Raw genomic sequence first — 23,007 nt, forward strand, 5'->3', positions numbered from 1 at the left:
TGGCTTTGCATAATCACCTCTCCTATTGTTCCAGAGCTGAAATCATAGCTGGGAATCCCTTGATTTTCAGCAAATCCTGCTTTAGTAGAGTTGTTTGGAAGCTGGGTATCCCTTGATTGCAGGTACGGCTCTTGGTTCTTAAATGCAAGTGCATATTTTGGGCTAACCATTTATGTGATTATGCCGTTCTACAATTGTTTCTCAATTTTCCAGAAATCTGAAGTACATACCAATGAACTAAATGAACAAGTTCACAATTGTAATTAAGCTTTCATTGACCCATAACAGCTTGTTTTCTGCACATAATCACTTCAGAGCAACATGTCTAAGCAATATTCAATTATATGTTGCAATTACATGAAGCCCACCATTCAATTATATGCGCTGTGCTTCTTTCAAGTTCCCAGCAACTTGTTTAATGCTACTCTGCAAACAATTGCAGCTTTGAAGTTAATTATGAACTTGCATGCTTTGCTCTTTGCTCTTGTTCCCAGATTTGCATTAGCCTTGAAGAAAATTCTGACCTTATCATTCAAGACCCCACTAACTCTTCCATATTTAATTAAAGCAATTATGGATGGTGTCAGTTCATTGGCATGTACATCATCTCAACCGAGATGGGCATAATTATCTTATTCATTGGCATTATCTTATCTTTTCCCAGACTTGATGTGATGTAGTTAGCCAAACATTCAATTAACATTGAATTCTCACGTGCAATGCATAAGAGAAGGTTCATGTTGACCTTAAATGTGCAGGATTTTCCTAATGTCACTCTATAAACATTGAATTCTCACGCCAATTATCTGATGCCACTCTAATGCCAATTATCTTATTCATTTGCATGTTGCCGCCAAGATTGATCCACTCTATTTGTGGGCCAGCTAATTAATTATGCTGTTCATATTGCTTTGGCTCATAATTGCTTGTGGCATAGATTGATCCACTCTATTTTTCTTTCAACTTGTTAGCAAACGGCCCGCTCTCCCCATGCAATTAATATATGCTGCATTGCTGTCAATTGTCCCAGCTTTATTTTGATGCAATTGCTGTTAATTAATTGCAATTGCTGTTATAAAATGTGCAGCAATTATATGAGGCCCCTATATATGTTGTAGTCTCAGAAATTGGCCACTCATATAATTAATAGCACGATCTTGTAGCAATGATTTTGTCCACTCATATAATTATGTGCTATTAATCTAATTGATAAACCTTCAATTAGTTTATTTGATAAACCTTGGGCAGCGAGTCTTTTCCATGTGCAATTGGCCATATATATATATATATATACATATATATATATATATACATATATATCGAGAAAGTCGTGGTCGTATGCATGTGATATGCCTTTGCCCCCCCAAGTTTCGTGGTTTTCGGCGAATAGCACCGAATAACGAGAAACTTGGTGTACTCTGAGAAACATGGTGTGCTAACCAATTATGCTCTATATCATGTAGGACTTGGTTGTCCAAGCAATGGCTTCGAAAGGGACCGGAGAAGACAATTATGAAGGCAAACAAAAAAGTATCACCAAACGCTCATTTGCATTTGCGGAAGCACTAAGTCAAGCCACTGAAAAGAATGCCTCAGCCTTCATGAATAGAATAACGCAACGAGTTCCGAATGAAGGTGGGGTACGTCAACTTGGTCCAAGTTTCCATAGTGATATACCGGCCGATGTGGAAAAATTTTTGAGCCAGCATGTAGTAGATGATTCTAGCTACTTCAGTGAAGGAAAAGCATGGGGAGCATGGGGAACAAAACCAGGAAAATGGCCTGGTGAAACGGCCAACTGGATTCCGTGGGTAGAACGAGTCGAGAAGCGATTTGGGGAAATATGGAAACGACTTGGGATCTATGACGCCATCAAGCTGTCCACCATTATTATTCCTTGTGACCGCTCCTTGCTGGCTGCCGCTATGTGTTTTTGGAGTTCTCAAACAAACTCTCTGGAGCTTCAGTTTGGTGTACTTAGTCCGACCTTGATTGATATAGCAGCCATTATAGGCCTGCCGCCACATGGGCAAGTGGTGGACATCGTATTTGCAGAAGGAAAGTGTGACATTGATCTTGGCTGCGAGCTAAGAGATCGAACTAAGGGTAGACCAACCGTTGCTAATTTTAATACATGGATTGAGGTGTTTAACAACGGTTTGGGAAATAAGTCACTTGATAGTAATGGCAGTCCAGAAGAGAAAGGGGAAAGCCAACAGGAGACAATGGAAGTAACCCATGTAGAGCATGCTGCGTTTCTTGCCTTTTGGATATGTAAGTTCTTAGTGTGCACAACTTCTAAAAAAGTGAATGTGGAGTACTACAAGTTGGCTGAAGCATTAGCAAGTAAAGAAGTACAAGAGAGAGATCAGCCATTAGCTCTTGGTCCATTTGTGCTTGCCCACTTATATAGATGTCTTCACCACTGTGTGACCGAAGGAATGAATCCAAATTGGTCTGGGCCATTGTGGATTTTTCAGTTGTGGCTGCACACTTACTTTCCCTCTTTCAGACAGCCGGGTTTAGCATTGGCCGTTGACACCACTCTTGGACAACAATTGGCTCCTCTTGATTTACTTCCTCATTCGTCAGAAGAGTGTTTTGAGGTGTTGTTCAAGTGTCTAGAGTTTTCTGCAGAACAGTTTGCCGTTTGTTTCAGTAGGAAGTATCCACCTTACCTTGCAATGGATATCAGCCAACACGCCTCAGAAAGTGAGACGAGATGGGAGACTGCGTGTTCAGCTTGGAAGAGTGCAATAGGTATGAGGGATCTCTTCTGGGGTGCCTTGTGTGGTAAAACACTCAAGTGTGGAGTGGAGTTATATTCACCATCCTATTTCAGTCGTCAGTTGGGATATTATCAAGTTATATCGACTCCGGTGCCAGAATCGTCAAACCGATATAGTTCATTGCGAGCCGTTTTCTCCAATAAGGACGATATTGAGCAGAATAACAAGGCGTTTGTGTACAACATGAGCTTTCCCATGAAGACAAGAGTAGCAACTAGCAAGAGTTCCTCCCAGTTCAGAGAGTAGTGGGCGAAACGAGTAGGTAGCCGCTTTAAAGATGGGTTGGTGTCGGCTAGGCGATCGGCTTTTGCAGGAAATCCATGGGCACAAGAGAAGCCGAAAGCTATAAGGCGTGGTAAAATAACAAGCAAATTTGCTAGAGCAATCCCAACTATAAGTAAGTTGTTGCCCCCCCCCCCCCAAGTGTACTTTCATTTATGCACATGTTGTTAGTTTGTTCACTAACTTGGGGTTTGTTGATTGTAGGTGGCCAAGAGTCTTTGAAGAAGTGTGCTAAAGGGAGCACAAAGAGAAAGGCCATCCATAGTGCGGCCGCTAAGGCGGCCAAAGGTAGGCCGAAATCAATTTGAATTGTAGTCGGCCATTATGTAAGGAATCATGGCCGATGGCTAATGGCATTTTTGTTTTGTCTCTGAATAACAGATGGTGCCACCCTGTCTTCAACGTCTCAATCTCCTCCAGCGAAACAACCGGCAAAACAAAACGAGCAATCCTCTGAGAGCGAAGAACAATTGTGCGTGGCCAAATGAAGCTGCCTAGAGACATTCAAGGTATGACACAGCACCAGAGTGAAGAATTGGCTATTAGCTTGAGCATAAATATGACATACTTTATATGATGAATTTGCAGAAGGCCAACGTCCGAAATGCCATTCCTTGTGAAACAGAGGAATCTGTGGAACTAACCATTGATAAAGATGGCCAACCAAGTAGTGACGAACCTGTGGGGGAGATAATTTCTCTTGAAAGAATGGCTGAAAGCGAAGTTGTGACAATGAATATGGAAGAGACACTTGTGCTCACCCAAACTTCAACGCAAGCCAGTATCCCTCCTCATCGCTTAGTGAGCAACACCTGGTGTTGGCTAATGAACTAGTAAGTATGCACCAAACATGTTTTGTGATTACTTCCCTTCTATTATGCTAAAGAACTGATTGTTAGTGGCTGACATTGTAGGAAGGTAATAAAGGGTTTGAAGCCGAACTTCAGGCTTTCATGAGGGCATTTTCGGCCGATGCTCTAATCCAACCAGAATGTTGCTCGGCCATTTCGCAGTTACCAACCGCGTAATTGACATCAAGGGAGGAAGTTGATGGGGTTCTGAAGGTGGTAAAGGAAACGTTAGCGCAGCCATTAAAAGAATTTGTGGAAACAGGCCAACTATCAAAAGTGAAAGTGGCCATGGATTTGTTACTTGGAGCCAAATACTTTGCCCCTCCCAAGGTAGCTCTCATTGGTGAGAAGCTAGAAGTGTTGACCCAACAAATATCCCGTGTAGCTGGTTCATACCAAGAAATAGAAAAAAGGAGACAACAAATCTTGGCTTGTGAGCAAATGAAGAAAGCCTTGGTTCCCGAGTTTGGGTGGTGTATGGAACAAAAACGGGTTGTGGAGTCTCTTGAAGGCAAGATAAATGAGTTGGAAAGACAAGTGGCGTCCTTGAAACAAGAGAGACAAGAAGTGGGGGAAAAGCTCCTTCAAATGAGTAAGCAGTGTTTCCAAAGCCAAGGACAACTGAAAAAAATAGAGGCCGAATTGAAAAATTCCGAGCCTAGGTGTATGCAACTTGAGCGTGACCTTCAGGACACTAGTTGTACCTTGGGAGTAATGATGATTGATGTATGTGGCTCTTTTGTCGGCCGTTGGCCAGTTTTTGTAAACATTTGAAAGTTATGGGCCGATGAAAAACTTAATTAATTATTTGCTTGCCGGTAGATTATCATAAACATCGTTGGGTCATGGATAGATAATATCTTGTAGTAGTAAATACAAGTGAAGTATAATGGTCAAGCAAACAAACTGGAAATCTGATAAAAATAATCTTTTCTGCTTAATTGCATTGGCCAGAATCAAGATGGCCCAAAACATATATACATTATAAACTAGTGGCCATCTTTTGGTTACACCATTATTCAGCAGCTCGTGCTTCCCACATTGTGGGATAATATTTCTTTAGGTATTGGCCATTAATGGGCATTGCGTGTCGTTCACTATCTTTATCTCTCAAATGATATGCTCCTTGTCCAAGAACTTTGTCAATAATAAACGGACCCTCCCAATTTGGTGACCATTTTCCAAATCTGGGATCCTTTGTGCCGATGGGTAACACTGCTTTCCAAACCAACTCGCCTTCGCCAAAACTCTTGTATTTGGTCTTTTTATTAAGCACGAGCGACAGCCTTCTTTTGAGCTTGAAGCCGATCATATGCATCCAACCGTGCATGGTCAAGATCCTCTAGTTCTTGCAACATTGCCTGACTATATTCGTCGGCTATGAGATTGTTTTGCATTGTGACTCTCAATGATCTGACTGTCATTTCCATTGGTAACATTGCATCATGTCCATAAGTCAGAGCAAAGGGAGTTATCCCTGTAGCCGAGCGTTTGGAGGTCCGATAAGCCCATAAAGTTTCTGATAGAAGATTGTGCCAATCACGCGGGTTTTCCTGAATCATCTTTTCCACAATTTGGATGAGGACCTTGTTTGCTGCCTCAGCCTGTCCATTAGCCTGAGCATAATAGGGTGTCAATTGCTGCATTGTAATCTTATACTCGGCCATCCGTTTGATGACGACTTCAGCTATGAATACCGATCCTCGGTCAGTTGTTATAGTTTCTGGAATACCGAAGCGGTGAATGATGTTTTGCTCAATGAATTTGATCACCTCGGCACTACTGATGGAGGTGAATGGAACGGCCTCAACCCATTTTGTAAAGTAATCTGTGGCTACCAGAATCCATCTGTGCTGTTTGGAAGATGGGGGAGAGATTTGGCCAATTATGTCCATTGCCCAGCCCCGAAAAGGCCATGGCTTCACTATTGGATTCATGGGGAAAGCAGAAACTCTTTGAATGGACCCGTGAAGTTGGCAAGGAGCACAACCTCGAGCATCCTCAATATAGTCTTTAAGAATAGTTGGCCAGTAGTAGCCATGTCTCCTAATTAACCATCTCATTTTTATCCCAGCCTGGTGTGCTCCGCAAATACCCTCATGAACTTTAGCCATTACTAGCTGGGCATCTTCGGAGCTGAGGCAACGAAGAAGAAGGTCATCATCAGGACTTTTCCTTAGCAGTTCACCAATTTTAATTGTGAACTTGCTAGACAACATTCTAATTTTTTGACTCCCACCACTATTAGTTTTCATCAAAAGGTGTTGGATTATGTAAAATCTCCAATCACCAAGTCGCACGTTTAACTCAAAGACATCAGCCGACATACCTTTCTCGGCCAAAGATGGCAACAATTTTCTCTCAATTATGATGATTTTGTTAGTTTGGCCTGCTGGAATGCTGACACCGGAATCAATTTGAGCCATTTCATTCGCTTCACGATTGAGTTCTCGCGGAATATGGTGAAATTCCACATCATGAAAACAACTAAGCAGTTGTTGTGCGGCGGCATAATAAGTGGCCAACGAGAGATTTGAACATCTAAAAACCTGGAGCATTTGATTGATGACTAATAGTGAGTCCCCAAACACCTTAACTCTTGTTGCTCCAAGTTCCTCTAATACTTCCAGGCCAATTATTAAGGCTTCATATTCGGCCTGGTTGTTTGTGCAGTTAAAGTCCAGTTTGAAGGCATATTGATGCTTTTGGCTGGTTGGAGATTCAATCACTATTCCTGCCCCGGCGGAGTCACTGGTGCTTGAGCCATCAAAATATAGTAGCCAAGGCTCGTGATACATATGGCCGACTTGTGCAGTATCTATTTCAACATTCTCCATACCTTCAATTTCAATAGAAGGGTGGTCAGTAAGAAATTGAGCCAATGCCTGGCCTTTGACTGACTTCTGGGCCACGTATTTGAAAGTAAATTCAGAAAGCGCCATTGTCCATTTTCCAATTCGGCCTTTGATGATCGGTGGAGTCAACATATATTTAATTAAATCCGTTTGTGAAATTATATGAACAACTGATGGTAACATATAATGTCGTAATTCAATTGCCGAAAAGTAGAGCACGAGGCATAGTTTTTCAATCGGCGAATATCTTATCTCAACAGGTGTGAGGATTCTGCTCAAATAATGGATGGCTTGCTCTTTTCCTTGATCATTGTCTTGAGCCAACATGCTCCTAATTGATTCAGTTGTGGCCGCTATGTAGAGCTTTAGTGGCTTTCCTTTCTGTGGAGGTACTAACACTGGGGGTTGTGTTAAATACTTCTTGAGTTCGTCAAAAGCTTGTTGGTGCTCTGGCTCCCACTTGTATTCATCTCCAATTTTCAACTTAAGTAGAGAAGACAAAAGGCCAAAGTTTACCGGCCAAGTTAGAGATGAATCGACTGAGAAAATTAACTTGACCAAGGAATGATTGTAGCTGTTTTTTGTTAGAAGGAGCGGGTGCGTCGATAATGGCTTTAGCCTTATTCTGGTCGACCTCAATTCCCCGCTGGTGAATGAGAAAACCTAGAAAATTCCCCGCTGATACTCCGAAAACACACTTTTTGGGGTTCATTTTAAGTTTATGTTTTCGCATACATTTGAATGTTTGCTCAAGATCAGCTAGATGTCCTGATCGGGTTTTTGATTTAACAACCACGTCATCTATGTACACCCCTCTACGGTTTTGCCAATTAAATTGTGAAAAATGGCATTCATGGCCCTTTGGTAAGTTGGTCCGGCATTCTTTAAACCGAAAGGCATCACTACCCATTCAAACGTTCCAACAAAGCCTGGGCACCTGAAGGCGGTTTTATGGACATCTTCTTTGGCTACAAATATTTGATTATATCCGACATGACCATCCATGAAAGATAATATTTCATGTTTGGCCGCTCCATCAATTAAGAGATCGGTCATTGGCATAGGATACTCATCTTTTGGAGTTGCTAAATTTAAGTTTCTGAAGTCAACGCATACTCTCATCTTGCCATTTTTCTTTCTTACAGGTACAGCGATGGAAACCCATTCCACATATTTAGCAGGTCTAATAAATTTAGCATGTAGTAAACGTTCAATTTCCTCTTTCATTTCAATTTGTACCTCGGCGGAACATCGCCGAGGAGCTTGTTTGTAAGGTTTACAATCATCTCTAAGAGGTAATACATGTTCTACTAAGCTTCTATCGAGCCCGGGCATTTCATGGTACTCCCATGCAAAACAATCCTTATATTCTTGTAATAAAGCCTCCATCGCTGCTCGTAATTCTGGATCGAGAAGTCTATTGATAGAGATTAGCCGAGGGTTATCTTCATCTCCCAAGTTGATTTGGTCTACAGGATCTTGAGTTTCGGCTTCAGTATCTTCTAATTCGGCCGGGGCTGGGCCGATATCTTCCAACTGCAATTCTTCTTCCTGTTGTTCTGCAATATATTCCATCAAGTTGATGGTCGAGTTAGACTTGGTAATCCTGTCGGCCCAATAGGCCAGCAAACGTCCTAAAATAGATCGGATTGCGGACTTTCTTACTAGAGACCTTGGGTCTCTAGACATTGATATTGTCCTTGAAGATGTCAACCAGGGTTGGACGTTCTGCATCTTGCAAAACATCCTTACTCCCTAAGTTGACAATTTTCTAGGCCGTAACTTGGGTAGGTCGGTCCTTGCTATCTCGTCCACTGAAAGTGAAATAACCAATATCGTCCTCATAAAACCTTGCTTCTACTACATTGGTGGATGCTTGAAATGGATTATTGTCTGCTGGAATGACCTCAATTTTGTCTCCATGCTAGAAGATCAAAACTTGATGCAGGGAAGAAGGTACACATAAGTTCTGGTGAATCCAGTAGCAGCCAAGCAACGCATTGTAATGAGCAGATGAATCGACCACGAAGAAAGCTGTCATGTTTGTCTTTTCCCCCACTGTGACATCGAGTGGGAGGATACCTCTTGGCCTGCTCTTCCCGCCAGAGAAGTTGCTCACTGTGATGTCCGAAGGTAGCAAATCGGATTCAATTCTGTGTAATTTCTTCATAACGGATGTAGGTAACACATTAACTGCTGCACCATTGTCCACCAAAACTTTCATTATTGGATATCCCTCTATGTAAGCCGTGATGTATAACGGCTTCAAATGCTGAGCCATTTTGGTCGTTGGTTTTGTGAGTACCACACGGCCGTCTTCATCCTTCAACTGGGCAACGGCTTCATCAATCTCAAATCGAGGTTGTTGATCGGCAACAAAGTCGCCGATCAGTTCATTTGACTGACTTGGTTGAGCTTTGAGTTCTGAAGGTAGGACATAAACCATGTTGATGTCCATTGTATTACCTTCTCCTTTTCCAAAGGCGGCCTCGCCCTTGTAAAATGGGGATAAGGTTTCCATGTTAAAAGCTGTGTCATCTCCTATGTCGTAGTCGATTCCAGCTTCATTATCATAGTCACCTTGTTCCTCTTCTTCCCCATAATCGACTTCCTCATCACCCTCGTCTCCATAATCGTCTTGCTTACCATTGTTCGTGGCAGCACCTTCTACCATTTCTTCTTCCTTCAACTGTTGATTAAGACTGGCTTGCTCTTTCTTCAATTCTTCAATGGCCCCAGTTGTCAGCTTGGTGGATGCCTTCTTTGTCTCTACTTGCCACTCGATTGCACGAGCCCGCAGGTATTTGGACAAATTATCTAGTAATTTGCTCTCGACGGACGTGAATCCATAAATCTCAGTAGCTGGATGTTGTTTATGGTAGGTGTGGAGGTAAGTCAGGTCAGCATCAGAAATAGGTAAGTTATCAGTATTGGCTTCCAGCTTACAATTCTCCATCATTTTCCTGATAACTGATTTTTAAGCCGATGCTAGAATGCTCAGTGATGAGGTATGACTCTGAAGACAGATCCTTTTCCAACATTTTCATCATCACGCTTTCCTCCTAAGTTAGGCCATAAGTGGCCAATGCTGAATACATCCTATGATATTTTTTCATCATCCCCAGATCTTGATTTGAGAACGGTGGATCCTGTCCTCTTAGTACTCTTATGGTAGGGACTTTTCCATTTGGCGTCTTATCCATAGCCGCCTTTTGCACTTCCTTCTGTTGTTCAATATCCTTAACTTTGGCATTGGCTTTCGCTTGCTCTTCAGTCACAAAGTCTTGCTTTTCTAAATAATCATCAAGTTCCCTTGCGAGCTGGGCCTCTTCTGGCGTTATGCCATAGGTTTCCTCGGCCGAGTGACTTCTATGAAAACATCTAAGGAAATGAAAGTCGGCTTCTGAAACTGGAATTTGAGCGACTATATCATTCTTTTGGATTCCTTTGCGATGTGCTTGATACAAAGCTTTTAAACCAGGTGTAATGAATCGGCCATGGAAACCCTGCCGAATCAGAGCATGATCGGCATCAGAATTTGCTACTATTGTATTGAGAATATAGTCTTGACTCCTTGGAAGCCCATAAATTGCAAGGGCTGAATGTTTCTGGTGAAACTTTCTCATTGTTTCTAATTCAGCCAACTTAAATGGAGGGTTAAAATGTTTGAAAACCTTAACCCCTCCTTCAGTAAACCGCAGATGGGGTAGCTTTGGGAAGCTAAGGACATTTTCAAAATGATCACTGATGGTCTCAAGTTCCATAGGTTCTCCTGAATCCTTATGAAAGTCCTCCCTTATTATAGGGGCTTCTTTATTATCTGCTTCAGTAGAGCGTCTGACTTCCTGCCCTTCTGACCCTTGCTGCCTTGCGACCGCCACTTCCCTTTGCATACGTCTCTTTTGAGTTTTTGTCAAAGGAGAAAATGGCTGATCTCTGGCCGCTCGGCCATACCACCTATTATCATGAGTAACTGGTGGCCGATATGTCATATAAGGTCTTTGGCCTCTATTTCTAGCAAAATAATCTTGGTCAAAAAATCGATCATCTTGGTCAAAACCTGATCATGGTCGGCCATTGAAACCATCAGCAAAATTTCCCTCAAGATCATCATCCTCAAAAGTCAACCTTCTCCTCACCGAAAGTCGTCCGCTTTCGGCGTTTTCAGATTCCTTTATCCTCTTAAACACACTTTGGGAAGTTTGTTGTCCCTGATAACATCCCTTGGGACTGTGAGGGCCAAAGAGCTTAAGTACTTCATCCTCGACCATATTGGCCGTGGGAGTCCCCAATTCATTGCCAGCATGTTTCCCTCTTGAGTCTTTCTTCTTACTTTCTTCACAATTAGTTGGGGCTTTTAACCCAGGTTTTACCTGTCGATCAGTAGCTAACTCTTAGTTCTTGATTTGTAGAAGATTGTTGAGGGTTACCTCACAGTTGCAACGGTTGCACAGAATCACAGCGCTAGCCGGCGGTACTTTTGAAATAGATGATGATGAGGCCTTCAAAGCCGGTGGCATTGTCATATCGTATGCATCCTCATCCTGACTGTCATAAACTGGTTCCCTCCTCTGGTCACGAAACATATACCTCCTTCGGGCCCTAGGATCAGACAAGTTCATATTTGGCCAATTCCTCCTGTGACCTCTTGGGAAGTTGACGTACACCATGTTGACTGGAAAAGGGTCGGTATCGACAAGCTGAGCTGGTTTGCTCGTCTCCGGAAACTTCAGCTTTCCTTTTTCAATGAGATCCTGCAAAGTATCACGGTAAACCACACAATTGTTAGTAGAATGCTTCCATGAATTGTGAAATTTACAATAAGACTTATTTCTAGTTTCATCGGCCTTAGGTATAACATGGCCGTTTGGCAATTTAATTACTTTCTCAGCAAGAAGTTAATCAAAAATTATGTCAGCCTTTGTGATATCAAAAGTGTAAGTGCGGGTAGGTGTCAATCTTAAAGGTGTGCCATCTTTGGTATGGTAGGTTATCGGCTGAGGTTTATCCTTGATTGGGTTTGTTGGCTTTGCAAGGGCTTTACAAATCATTGGTTTGTTTATAAACAATTCGGCAGCATTGACATCGGCCGAATCTTCTTCCTCAACCTTCAAACCTTCGAAATTGGCCTCCATAGCATGAACAGTAGGATTCTTATAATAAGTTCCCTTTGAGGCTGATCTAGCTTGAGTCTCTTCTCTAATGATTGCCTCATATCTAGCCATGCTAGTGGTCAATTCAAAGATGTCTCTAATATCAACTCCCTCATATTTCTTGCGCAATTCATAATTCAGACCTTGCTGAGCTATTCGAATAAACTCTAGCTCTCCCAGATTGACTCGGCACTTATTTCTTGCGGCCTTAAATCTATCTAAGAAATCTTGGGCTGACTCATGTGCTTATTGATACATTTTTGCTAAATCAGCGATTGTGACTTCTGGTTTGGCTCTGTAGAATTGCTCATGGAAAGCTCTTTCCATGTCGGCCCAGTTTTGAATAGAATTAGGAGCCAAGTTGACATACCAAGCATGAGCAGGGCCGGTCAGTGAGTTCTCAAACCACTTCAACTTCAAATCATCATCTCTAGAATGCTCAGCACATCACGTTGTGAACCGGGAAATATGTGCTATAGTTGATTGGTAATCATCTCCACTGAATAAAGGAAAGTCGGGAAATTTGAATCCCCTCGGATAGTCTCTGTTTTCAACCCTTTCTGGATATGGTTTGGTGTATCTCGGCCTGGCCGTTCTTCTAGGAGCCGGCCCTACAGTCTCTTCACAAATTCTCCTTATTTCTTCGACAGTCAACCCATTCCTAGGTGGATTTTGTCCTCCCAAACCGTTGTTGTTATTTATCGGCTGTTGCACATAATTATTGGCCATTCCAAATTGGGGTTGAGCTTGAAACGGCTATCCACCAAAAGGAAACTGAGCCTGTGGTTATGGAACATAAGCATGAGCTTGTTGCCATGGAGGTTGAAGTGCTTGGTTGAATTGGCCTTGTTGATTTTGTATCAGTAAGGTTTGCAAAGTGTTCTGACTATTCACCATAGCCGCCATTGTTTGGTTCAGTTGCTCAAGAGACGTTTGCAATCCTTCGATAGATCGGTTAGTATTCTCTCCCAAAACAGTAGCTAACTGATCTACCAACGTTCTATTGTTGATTTCTCCTCGGGTAGCGAGTTCATTCGTCTGCAATTTAAAAACCTCATTCAATGCTTTGTACAAATACTCGGCTGACACTCCGACCGGTTCTAAATAATCAGTTTCCACAGTATCTCTAACTCTACCGTCTCGTGCTGCATAGATGATAGCACCAGGAGTGGTTGCACTATTCGAGGCACTCTGAAAAGCATTAAGTGGTGAATCTCTAGACAAACTTTCAGTAGATTGCCTGGCCAAGGCTGCGTCAGCGGCCGCTCGTCTCATGTCTTCTTGCCTTGCAGCGGCGTCGGCTACCCCTACTTGTGTGGCCTCCTGTCTTTCGGCTAGTTCAGCAGATGCAGTCTTTGCTGCTTCTTGAGCTCTATGTTCATCGGCTGATTGTTTTGCCGATGAAGCGTCTGAAGTCCCATTCCCACTTGACTCAAGTGACATTCTGATTGGAGTAAGATCAAGCTTCGGTCGTGATGGACAAAAAGTTGAATTTTGTCCTGACTCTCCACACCGAAGACACTTCTTTCCCCTGTTTACACTGTATGGGTTGTCTTGTTTTTGTTGACTAACCTCCTTCCCTTGCATTCAACCTTACTAAGAAAATAGTAATCTTTGTCCCACTGGGCGTACCAAAAGATGTTGCCTCTGAAAATCACCTCGGCCTATACAGCTGATGGATCAAGGAACAAATGTCCTTCTCGATGAATAGATGCGGAGCGTGCCAGCACACGGCCAGAAGGCCAAGTGTGCAACTGTAGGTGTAGTGGATATAGATCTGACTTATCAAGCAATTGTTAGCCGAGGAAGGAACTTATTCTCGGCTGCGATTCGATGCCTCTAGATTAAGGACTTGGTCGCTGAAGGTCGGGTGAGTTAGGTATGGTCGTGAAAGTATGAGTTAATATAAGATTAATAGCTACTATGTGACTACGAACAGTAAATAGCACGATCAAACAAGTAAAGCATAAAAACAATGAGAAGCATATAAAAGATAATAACAACGAAACTAAAAACTGGAATGGCTGCAAATTATTAACTATTGTTTGAAAGAAAACAAAGTGAACAATTCAAAATCGATACTAGGCTACAAGAAAGGTAAAGTAACTGAGATTGTAACTAGCAGAGCAAATAAACTAAGGAAACAGACGGAAATTCTACCTAAGAAAAAGGTAAGACGAAATAAGAAAAGCTTGAAGGCTTGAGTTTCTGGAGTTGTGTGTGTTGTCTTCTGTCGATGCTTCAATTTATATCGGCTGCTTTGTGACTTGAACTGATCTCTTGACTCTTTGAAGTTGAGTGGAATTCGGCCTCCTCTTGGCTCAGTGACTCTATCTTGATTCGGCTTCAATACTTATCGTCGGCTGACTTGACGCTGGACTCTATCCGGATTGGCTTTGACGGACGTCATCAACGGCTGTAATTAATCTTGAAGTAGGCTATCTTGGATTGAACTCTCCTCATCGGCTGACATGAACTTCAAGTCGATTGAAATACTACTTGATCAAATTTCATCTTTATCGCTTATCGGCCTCTCTGACAATCGGCCATTATCTTTCTAAGTTGACTTCGGATTGGAAACCAATTAGAGTATTGGCCAATGGGCTTTTAGACAATAAACCAATGACTACGGGCCGGCCGATAACCAATAACCTAGCTTCGTCTGACTCATTTTGGACCAACTGAAGTGTCCACTTATTCATCGGCCAACATTTCTAGCTACCGGCCTAAATTACTTGTAGAGCGGCTCATTGTAATCAGAAATGACTATGCACATTAGTTATGACCTAGTGGCCATGCAAATGTGGGTACAAACAGAAACACCATTATATTCTGAATTTGAAGAACATCTTAATCAAATTAGTTATATAGTTATATAATTAAAACATTAACTGATACGGAAGTGGATTAGGACAAAAGCCATTGAAAATTTCAACTTTCCCGAGACCAATTAAATAGTACTCCTGGCAAGTTTTTTTTTTTTTTTTTTTCAATTAAAAAAAAAAAAATTTAATACTCCTGGCAAGAAACTTCCAAGGTCTCGCCGCCGCCGTTGACCACATACTATATAGAGGTATGCTTAGTTTTTGGATTAATTTCAGTTTACCCCCTGAAGTTTGGGAGTGTCATCATTTCACCCCTTTTACTCTCAGGGGGTGTATTCATTTAAAAGTTTACAAGATTTTTTTTGTATTTTGAAAGTCAATGGGTATTCAATTGAGATTTTAAACAATCCTTTAAAATCTTAATGTATTCAATTAAGATTTAAAATTATCTATTCAAATCTACAGATATTCAAAAGTATACGGATTTTTAAGGATTTTATTAAATGCTGGATTTTGGAGGATTTTATAGTGCTTTTTATACATATCAAAACTAAAAAACAATCCAACCACTTTCCAAGAGATTTTGATGGATTCTTTCTCACTCAAAAAATGAAGAAGCTCTTCACCAATAAAGAAGAAGAAGAAGCAACAGCTCTTAATAGATGACACTCATCCATTTTGTTGATAGGTATCTTCCCCCTATCCTCCTCTGCCTCTGCCTCTAATCTCATCTAATATATATATTTTTTTTTTATCACTATAGCTCTAGAAGCCTTAATCCTTCTAGCTAATTAAGCTCACTTTCAATGGTATTGTTAAGATGATACATACACACATACTTTTTATTATTTTTTAATCAAACTCGAAGCCGGGTGCCGATATATATACATATATTCATCTAAAACCAAAATACGCCGTTACATACACACATGTTTCTTTTGTAAATTAGATATGAAATCAATTATGTCATTAGTTCACTACTTTATTTTTAAGGATATTGACCCAATACCCAAATTTAGGCCAATATACTCCACTTACTCCACTAAGAGTTTTTTACTCTCATTCATCCAATTTTAAATTTTTATCTCCAAGCTTTTCAATTTTAGTCTTCCGTGTCCAATTTTCTCATGCTTTGTCCAAATTGGACATTAACTGCTGACATGAACCCAAGATGGAAAGGAAAATTACGCTTGTAACCCCGGCTTAGAAATCAACCTGATTTGACTCATTTGTCATTCGCCTATCGCATAACAATCAATACGGTCATCAAAGATGGGAAGTATTTACGTCCCGGTTTATTGTACCTCGGGGATTACGAGCTAGCTAAGAATCCTATGGTTCTAAGTCACCGAAAATCACTTGCACAAACTAATAAAAAGAAAATAAATGCTAAACAAGGCACCGAGCCTCATTTAAGCATGACTTTGCATCACACAAAATCACATAGACGGCCTTGCACCAAGCAAGGCCTAGATAGGGCCGTGAAACACACAAAAGTACTTGTAATGCTCACGCCCACATGGATTTACAAATGAATGGTAGTGGGAAGGTCACAATGTTTTTGGATTTTCAGAAATGATAAATAAACTAATTAACTATGACATAAAAATAAGATAGATAGAATGATGGGATGCATCGCATCAAGGGTCACCATGGAATTCAAGGTTCTCCACACAAATCTAAAATCATATGGAATGATAACGATTAATTCAAATGATGCTTTAAATGTTTTGTCGGATTTCCATTTAGCATTAAGAGGTCGAAAAGAAAGCTAAATTGATTGTCATAAAATAGTAATCAAATCCTAAGCAAAAACAAGAAGAGAAAGAATACTTAGTTTTTGGCTACCCTATACTAGTCTCAAACCTTATGCCTTGTTAGGGCCATAAGTGCTCAAAACTAAATGTTTTATGTTTCGACAATCGATTGTAACACACTCTAGCAACCATCACCACAAATAATAAGATCGAAAAGAGTATTTGTGATAACAATACCCTACCCAACAATTCCGAATACTATTCCGACAATCAAGGATAATAAGACTCAAAATTGGGTGACTTGAGAACCACAATCTAAGAAATCCAAATGGAAATAGAGATATACAATGGGCAAATTAATTCCACCATACTCATGCCATAATTTAAATTGAAATATAAATTCCCCAATTTAATAGTCCAATTCCAACACACCAAACATAGACTAAGGAGGGGAAAACCTAAACCATACATCTAGAGTGAAGAAATTAAAGCAAGAGTACACAAATCATATGAATAAACATCAATTTTATTAATTCCTCGACAAAACCATACAAAACTAAACTTGGATTTCAAAACCCTAAAACCATGAGAGGTCACACACAAGTATATATCAATACACATCAAACAACACCATAAACAAGAAATAGACCTAGACCTAATCTAGAAGGCAGCTCTGTCTTTGCTTTGCTACTGACTTCACCAGCCGAACTTGTAACTCCTTTGTCAATCTTCAGATGGCACAACTTCCACAACGTCGTCAATCATCTCAAGGCACAAAGACATGTATGCAACACACAAGAAGACATACACAGATGGTGTTTTAAAGGTATGGTTTTCTGGGTTTGATAGTACTTTGGAAGCTAGACATGGAACAGCTTACAAAGACACTATCAGAGAAGATTTTGGCTCAGTGCATTTCTAGAGAGATCTAAGAATGAGAGAAACCGATAAGGAACAGTGCTCTCTGAATGCAAGTCTGTGGCTAGCTGAGTGTGAGAATCTATTTATATGGAAAGACCCGAGCTAGGGCTGACTGGACATGTGTAATAAGGATAACTCACTTGATTAAGATCAGACACATTAAATAAAACAAGCTGCCAGCTCAGCTCAGACACACAGGATTGAAATGCAAGTCTCATCCTAATCTAGGATAGATATGGACCTTCAATCCTAAAAATAGCAAGCAATATGAATGCAATTTATACCTGATGATGTTGAGGAGGAAAGATCCATAGAACTTGAAGCACAACATTCTTCTGAAGATCAAAGTGACAGAGGCTAAAACTAGATACAAAAGTCTCTTTATATAATGAGCTAGGAAATGCCAATTACAAAACATTTTTTGCTCTAACACAACCCCAGCACCAAAGCTGCACCTGAGAGCCATGCACCGTGCTATAAATGAGTAGGCCTTGCAACATCTTGTTGATTCTGAAACCAATAATCTGTGATAAATTTTCTCTTTGGTGCCAACATTTTTCTTAACTTGTTATCAGCTATCTATATATTTTTCTTACTTGTTTAGACTTATTGTTGGCATGAGGTAGATTTTGGTATAGATTGAATATTTGTAAGCTATGATTTACCTCCAGCAAATGTCTCTCCCCTGTGAAAATCTTCAAGTATAATGCATGCATATTGGCAGCTTAAATGGAAGAGGTAAGAGCGAAAAGTAGGTTCTCGATATTTTTGTAAGCGTGGAGTAATTTTCAAGTGGTTGACCTTCAAGTTGGAGCCAAAACACACGGCCTTGAACACACGTACGGGTTGAAGGTTCTTATCAAGCAGAAAAAACTTGTTTGCTCAAAAATCGTCTCAGTCACTAGTCGTACTAGAGGTGGCAAACGGGCCGGCCCGGCCCGGCCCAATTAATCGGGCTAGAGGCCATGCTCGTGCCGGCCCATGTCGGCCCATTTCTTATCGGGCTCGGGCCAGCCCATATACTCAAACATTAGGCCCAACCCGGCCCACGGCCCAAGCCCATAGCTTGCCCGGCCGTGCTCATGCCGGGCCTAAAGCGGGTCGTGCCGGGCCGTGCTCGTACCTTGAGAAAACGAAAACTAGTTCCACTTTGAGATAAAATAAATGCAATCAACATAAATACTAAACACAAAATTCATACATAAATAGAATGCTAGATATCAGAAGTTTACAATAAAGTACAAAGCTGTAAGTATGTAAAATATGGTTTTCCTCTAGTGTGCTATGAAGCTGGCTGACTTATTTATCCATCAAATCTACATGCTGCTCATGTGTTTCACCTTCCTTCAGTAAACTATCTATTTATTCCCCTTTCTTCCATACCTCTACTTGTAGTTTCTCTGTCTTATCTTTATTCGCCATTTCTACTGCTGAGATTTTCAGCTACAAATTTTGCTGCAAGATAGTACAAAAACAAGTTTAACAGGAGAAAAAACACATCTCATAATATGCTTTTCTGTTTCCAAGTTCTCCTGACCAGTCATCATGCTCTAGATGCTAATAGTGTCCAGCAAGTAGCTAGGTTCAATATATATATATATATATATATATATATATATATATAAACTTGGATAAGTTTAGAAAATCAGAAGCACAAATTTGAAATTTCTCTCATCTGCACAAATTTATTATAAAAATTTGGATCACAGTTCTTATAAAGGTTTTAGAAAACCATGCAGCTCGACCTACTTTGCTCTTTAGACTTGCCGTTGCCTCCCTTGATTTCATTTTCTTATTGTCACAAGAATAATAAAGTAGCAAGAGCAAAGAGAACCAAAGAACAGAACAATCTTTCAAACATATATATATTACCTCCTGCCTTTCAATGAAGTCTTGGCTCTTAAGACATATCAAGCGAACGAAAACAATGCAGCAAATAATGTATGCGATGTGATCCCCAACTTTCCTCCAATTAAAGCTTTACCCTCTATTTCACTTACGGTAACTGCATCATACATAAAAGATACATTCAGTACAAACTTAATTGATTAATCAAAACATATTTTTATAGTACAAAGGCATATAAAACAGTCAGTACCCAACTTCCCTCCAATTCCTTAATTGATTAATCAAAACATTCAGTACCCAACTTAATTGGTACAAACTTAATTGATTAAACATTCAGTACAAACGTAATTGATTAATCAAAACTTTCAATAGCCAACTTCCCTCCAATTCCTTGAAAACAATGTGTTCAAAGGAAAATCATACAATATATGAAAGACAATCATCTAAAACATGAAGCACAATAGTTTGAGTAAAATTAAATAATCAAATACCTTCATCTTTACAATTATAAGATCAAAGGTGTCCTCTGCCAGTAAAAGTGATCAAATTTAGGGATTAGAAGAGAAATTCAAGAGCAAGAGATGGAGAAATTGAGGGTAATTTGAGGGCTAAAGGTTAGATATATATATATATATATATACACACACACAGCAAGGTTCCAAAGAGGACGTCCTTGCTATACATAATGTGCGGGTGGATCAATCACAGCCGTCCGTTGCTTTAAATGAAAACCAACTGCTCAGATCAATCTCCTTGAAAACTAAAACGCGGGTCGAACTATAAGCTCCACAACGATCAACTGTAGACTCCACTTTGGTTTCATCGAAGACCAGAACCAGATCGATCAGTTCTCCACAATCTCTTCTCATCTCGTCTCCAAATACTAGAAAGAGAACTCGATCAAGTTGCACGATTGTTGCAACCGAAGCTTTCTTTTTTCTCTTCTCATGAAAATTGCATCTCTCTTATGGTCCAGACATCCCTTGGAGTTTTCGTGCCAAAAGTTGCAGACTTGGAAGCAGAGACTTCGATCTACAGTATGGATTCTGTCTCTTTTTTGATTTGTTTGATTTCCAATTACAAAATCTAGGTTTTTTTTTCCATATTTTGGGACTTTTCTTCTTTCTATTTCTGAGTTTGGTTTTTGTTTCGATTGTTGATCTTATGTGTGTTTTTTAGTTTCAAATAAATGGAGTCAGAGGATGGTCAAGTTTATATTCCTCAAGTAAAGGTAGAGTTGATGCCTAAATTATACCAAGAGTTTGAAACAGTAGATGATGTTGCTGCTTTCTACAATAGATATGCAAAAGAAGTAGGGTTTAGTATTAGAAGTCATTCTAGTGCGACCAGCAAAGATAAGAAACAACTTATGAAGAAGGAGTATGTCTGTTATAAGCAAGGAGATTCCAAAGTTGAAGGAAAAAAGCGTAAGAGAGGATTACCAAAAGTGGGTTGTAAAGCGAGAATTACAGTAGTGAGAAAGGAGTTTGGAAGATATGCAATCTCTGTATTTGTTGAGGCTCACAACCATCCATTAACAACCCCGCCTAGAGTACATTTGTTGAGATCTCACCTTCATGTTTCAGAAGTTAACACAGTTCTATCACAGCAACTAAGCTTGGTGAATGTGGAGAAACATAAACAGTTTGAATTCTTTGGTGTTCAGGCAGGTGGCATTCAAAATATTGGTTTTATACAGTGTGATCTATATAATTATGGAAGAACTTGTCGTGAAGAGAAGAAGGGGCATGATGGAGATCTACTGTACATGCATTTTGAGAATGAGAAAGAAAAAGATTCTTCTTTTGTCTATACAATGGATGGAGATGAGGAAAACAAAGTAACACAGTGCTTTTGGGCTGACTCAATATCAAGACGAGCTTATAGCTTTTATGGAGATGTAGTTATCTTTGATACTACATACAACACAAATCGGTATGGAATGATTTTTGCACCATTCACTGGTGTTAACAATCATGGGCAGACAATCATCTTTGCTTGTGCATTCTTGAATGATGAGACAGCCGATACTTTTGTTTGGTTATTCAAGGAATTTCTAAATGCTATGCCAGGAGATGCACCAGAAAATGCCCCCAAGATGATCATTACCGACCAAGATCCTGCTATGACTAAAGCCATTTCAGAAGCACTCCCACAAACATTTCATAGATATTGCAGTTGGCACATTCTTAATAAATTTTCTGAGAAGCTAGATGCGATTAAATATCGGGATTCCTACCAAGACTTTCATAGCTGCATATGGAATTCAAGTAGTAGAGAAGAGTTTGACTCAAGATGGATTGAAATTATTGAGAAGAGTGGGTTGAGTGATAACAAGTGGTTGGAGTCGATATACGAAATTCGTTCATCATGGATACCAGCATATGTCAATCATGTTTTCTCAGCTGGAATGTCAAGTAGTCAAAGAGCAGAGAGTCAACATTCTTTCTTCAAGAATTATGTTTCTAAGTGGAATTCATTGGTGGAATTTATGGTTCAGTTTAAGAGGGGGCTTCTTCACCAACGACATTATGAGTTAGAGGAGGATCATATTAATATTGATGAGAAGGCAAAAACTGTCATGTCCCTTGACATAGAAGATCATATGGGCAAGGTTTATACACGTAAACTATTTTATGAAGTTCAAGAACAGTTGAGAGAGAGCTTCAAATATAAACTTGAACTTGTGTTTGAAAATGTCACTCAAGAACAGTTTAAGGTTAGACGAAAGAACATTGATACTTGTAAGTCTTGTGAACTTACTTATGAAAAGAAATCTGATTTTGCATCATGCAGCTGTAGAATGTTTGACAGTCAAGGTTTCCCATGTCGACATGTTTTGGCATATTTGATTAAGATCCAAGATGTTGATAAATTGCCTATTCAGTACATTTTGAAGAGATGGACTAAGGCTGCAAGACATAGAGTTGTGTTAGATTGTAATGGAATGGAGATAAAAGATAACAAAGCTTTACTTGCAAGGAGGACTAAACTATTCCAACATGCTACATATGCAATTGATAAGGTTATGGTGAGTGATGAGGCTACCAAGTTGTTTATGGAAGCATTGGATGCTTTTTTGGAGAATATTAAACCATTAATTAGTAATGAAGGTGGACAAACTGCAGTAGATTTGGAGACCGAGACCAACAATGCTACTATTCGGCATATTTTTAATGAACCACATCAAGTGAGAGCAAAAGGGTGTGGGACAAGGTTGAAGAAAGGAAAAGAGAAGAGGAAAGTTAAGGTAAATGCCAGTCAAGGTAGGCAATGCCATGGATGTGGACTATTTGGTCAGTCACATGACAAAAGAAATTGTCCAACACTTCATGGAAGGTAAGATACCTGTGTTTGATATTATTGTTCATGGCAACATTTTTATCGATTGATATTGATGACTTTATTTTTGCTTATTTATGTAGACCTGCTATTGATGAAAATGGAGATTCAAGTTCCACTAGTATGGATGAGGATAGTTGTTCATCATCTCATTTGGCAGAATAATGTCTCAAACAGATCAGTTCACTACTAGAAAACATGTTCTTTAAGGTAAGCTTCGAGTTTTCTGTATTTGGTATTTTTTGGATTTTGCATCTGATTTGGTCAGTTTAAGGGATGTTGCTACTGTGCTTGTGTTTGATTTGTTCAGAAATAGCTATTGGTTTTGGTTTTGAGTTTCTTGAGAAATAGCTACAGTTCTACCGGTTTTGGTTTTGCTTGCGT

The 23,007-nt window shown here is 40.1% G+C and overlaps 2 protein-coding genes across 2 annotated transcripts; both read left to right on the forward strand.

The window, feature by feature from the left end:
• LOC112202181 lies at positions 1–4,354 on the forward strand. The gene is made up of 7 exons (XM_040519550.1): positions 1–122; positions 1,464–2,864; positions 2,958–3,186; positions 3,276–3,359; positions 3,453–3,580; positions 3,660–3,904; positions 3,986–4,354. The coding sequence occupies exons 2-3, from the start codon at positions 1,482–1,484 to the stop codon at positions 3,033–3,035; spliced, it is 1,461 nt and encodes a 486-aa protein (XP_040375484.1). The 5' UTR covers positions 1–122; positions 1,464–1,481; the 3' UTR covers positions 3,036–3,186; positions 3,276–3,359; positions 3,453–3,580; positions 3,660–3,904; positions 3,986–4,354.
• A 16,116-nt stretch (positions 4,355–20,470) lies between these two features.
• Positions 20,471–22,788, forward strand: LOC112163706 (protein FAR1-RELATED SEQUENCE 5-like). The gene is made up of 2 exons (XM_024299986.1): positions 20,471–22,620; positions 22,707–22,788. Exons 1-2 carry the CDS (start codon positions 20,471–20,473, stop codon positions 22,786–22,788), a joined length of 2,232 nt encoding a protein of 743 aa, XP_024155754.1.
• Positions 22,789–23,007: the final 219 nt, after the last annotated feature.

Source organism: Rosa chinensis, chromosome 5 (genome assembly GCF_002994745.2).
Source record: "Rosa chinensis cultivar Old Blush chromosome 5, RchiOBHm-V2, whole genome shotgun sequence".
Lineage (NCBI taxonomy): Eukaryota > Viridiplantae > Streptophyta > Magnoliopsida > Rosales > Rosaceae > Rosa > Rosa chinensis.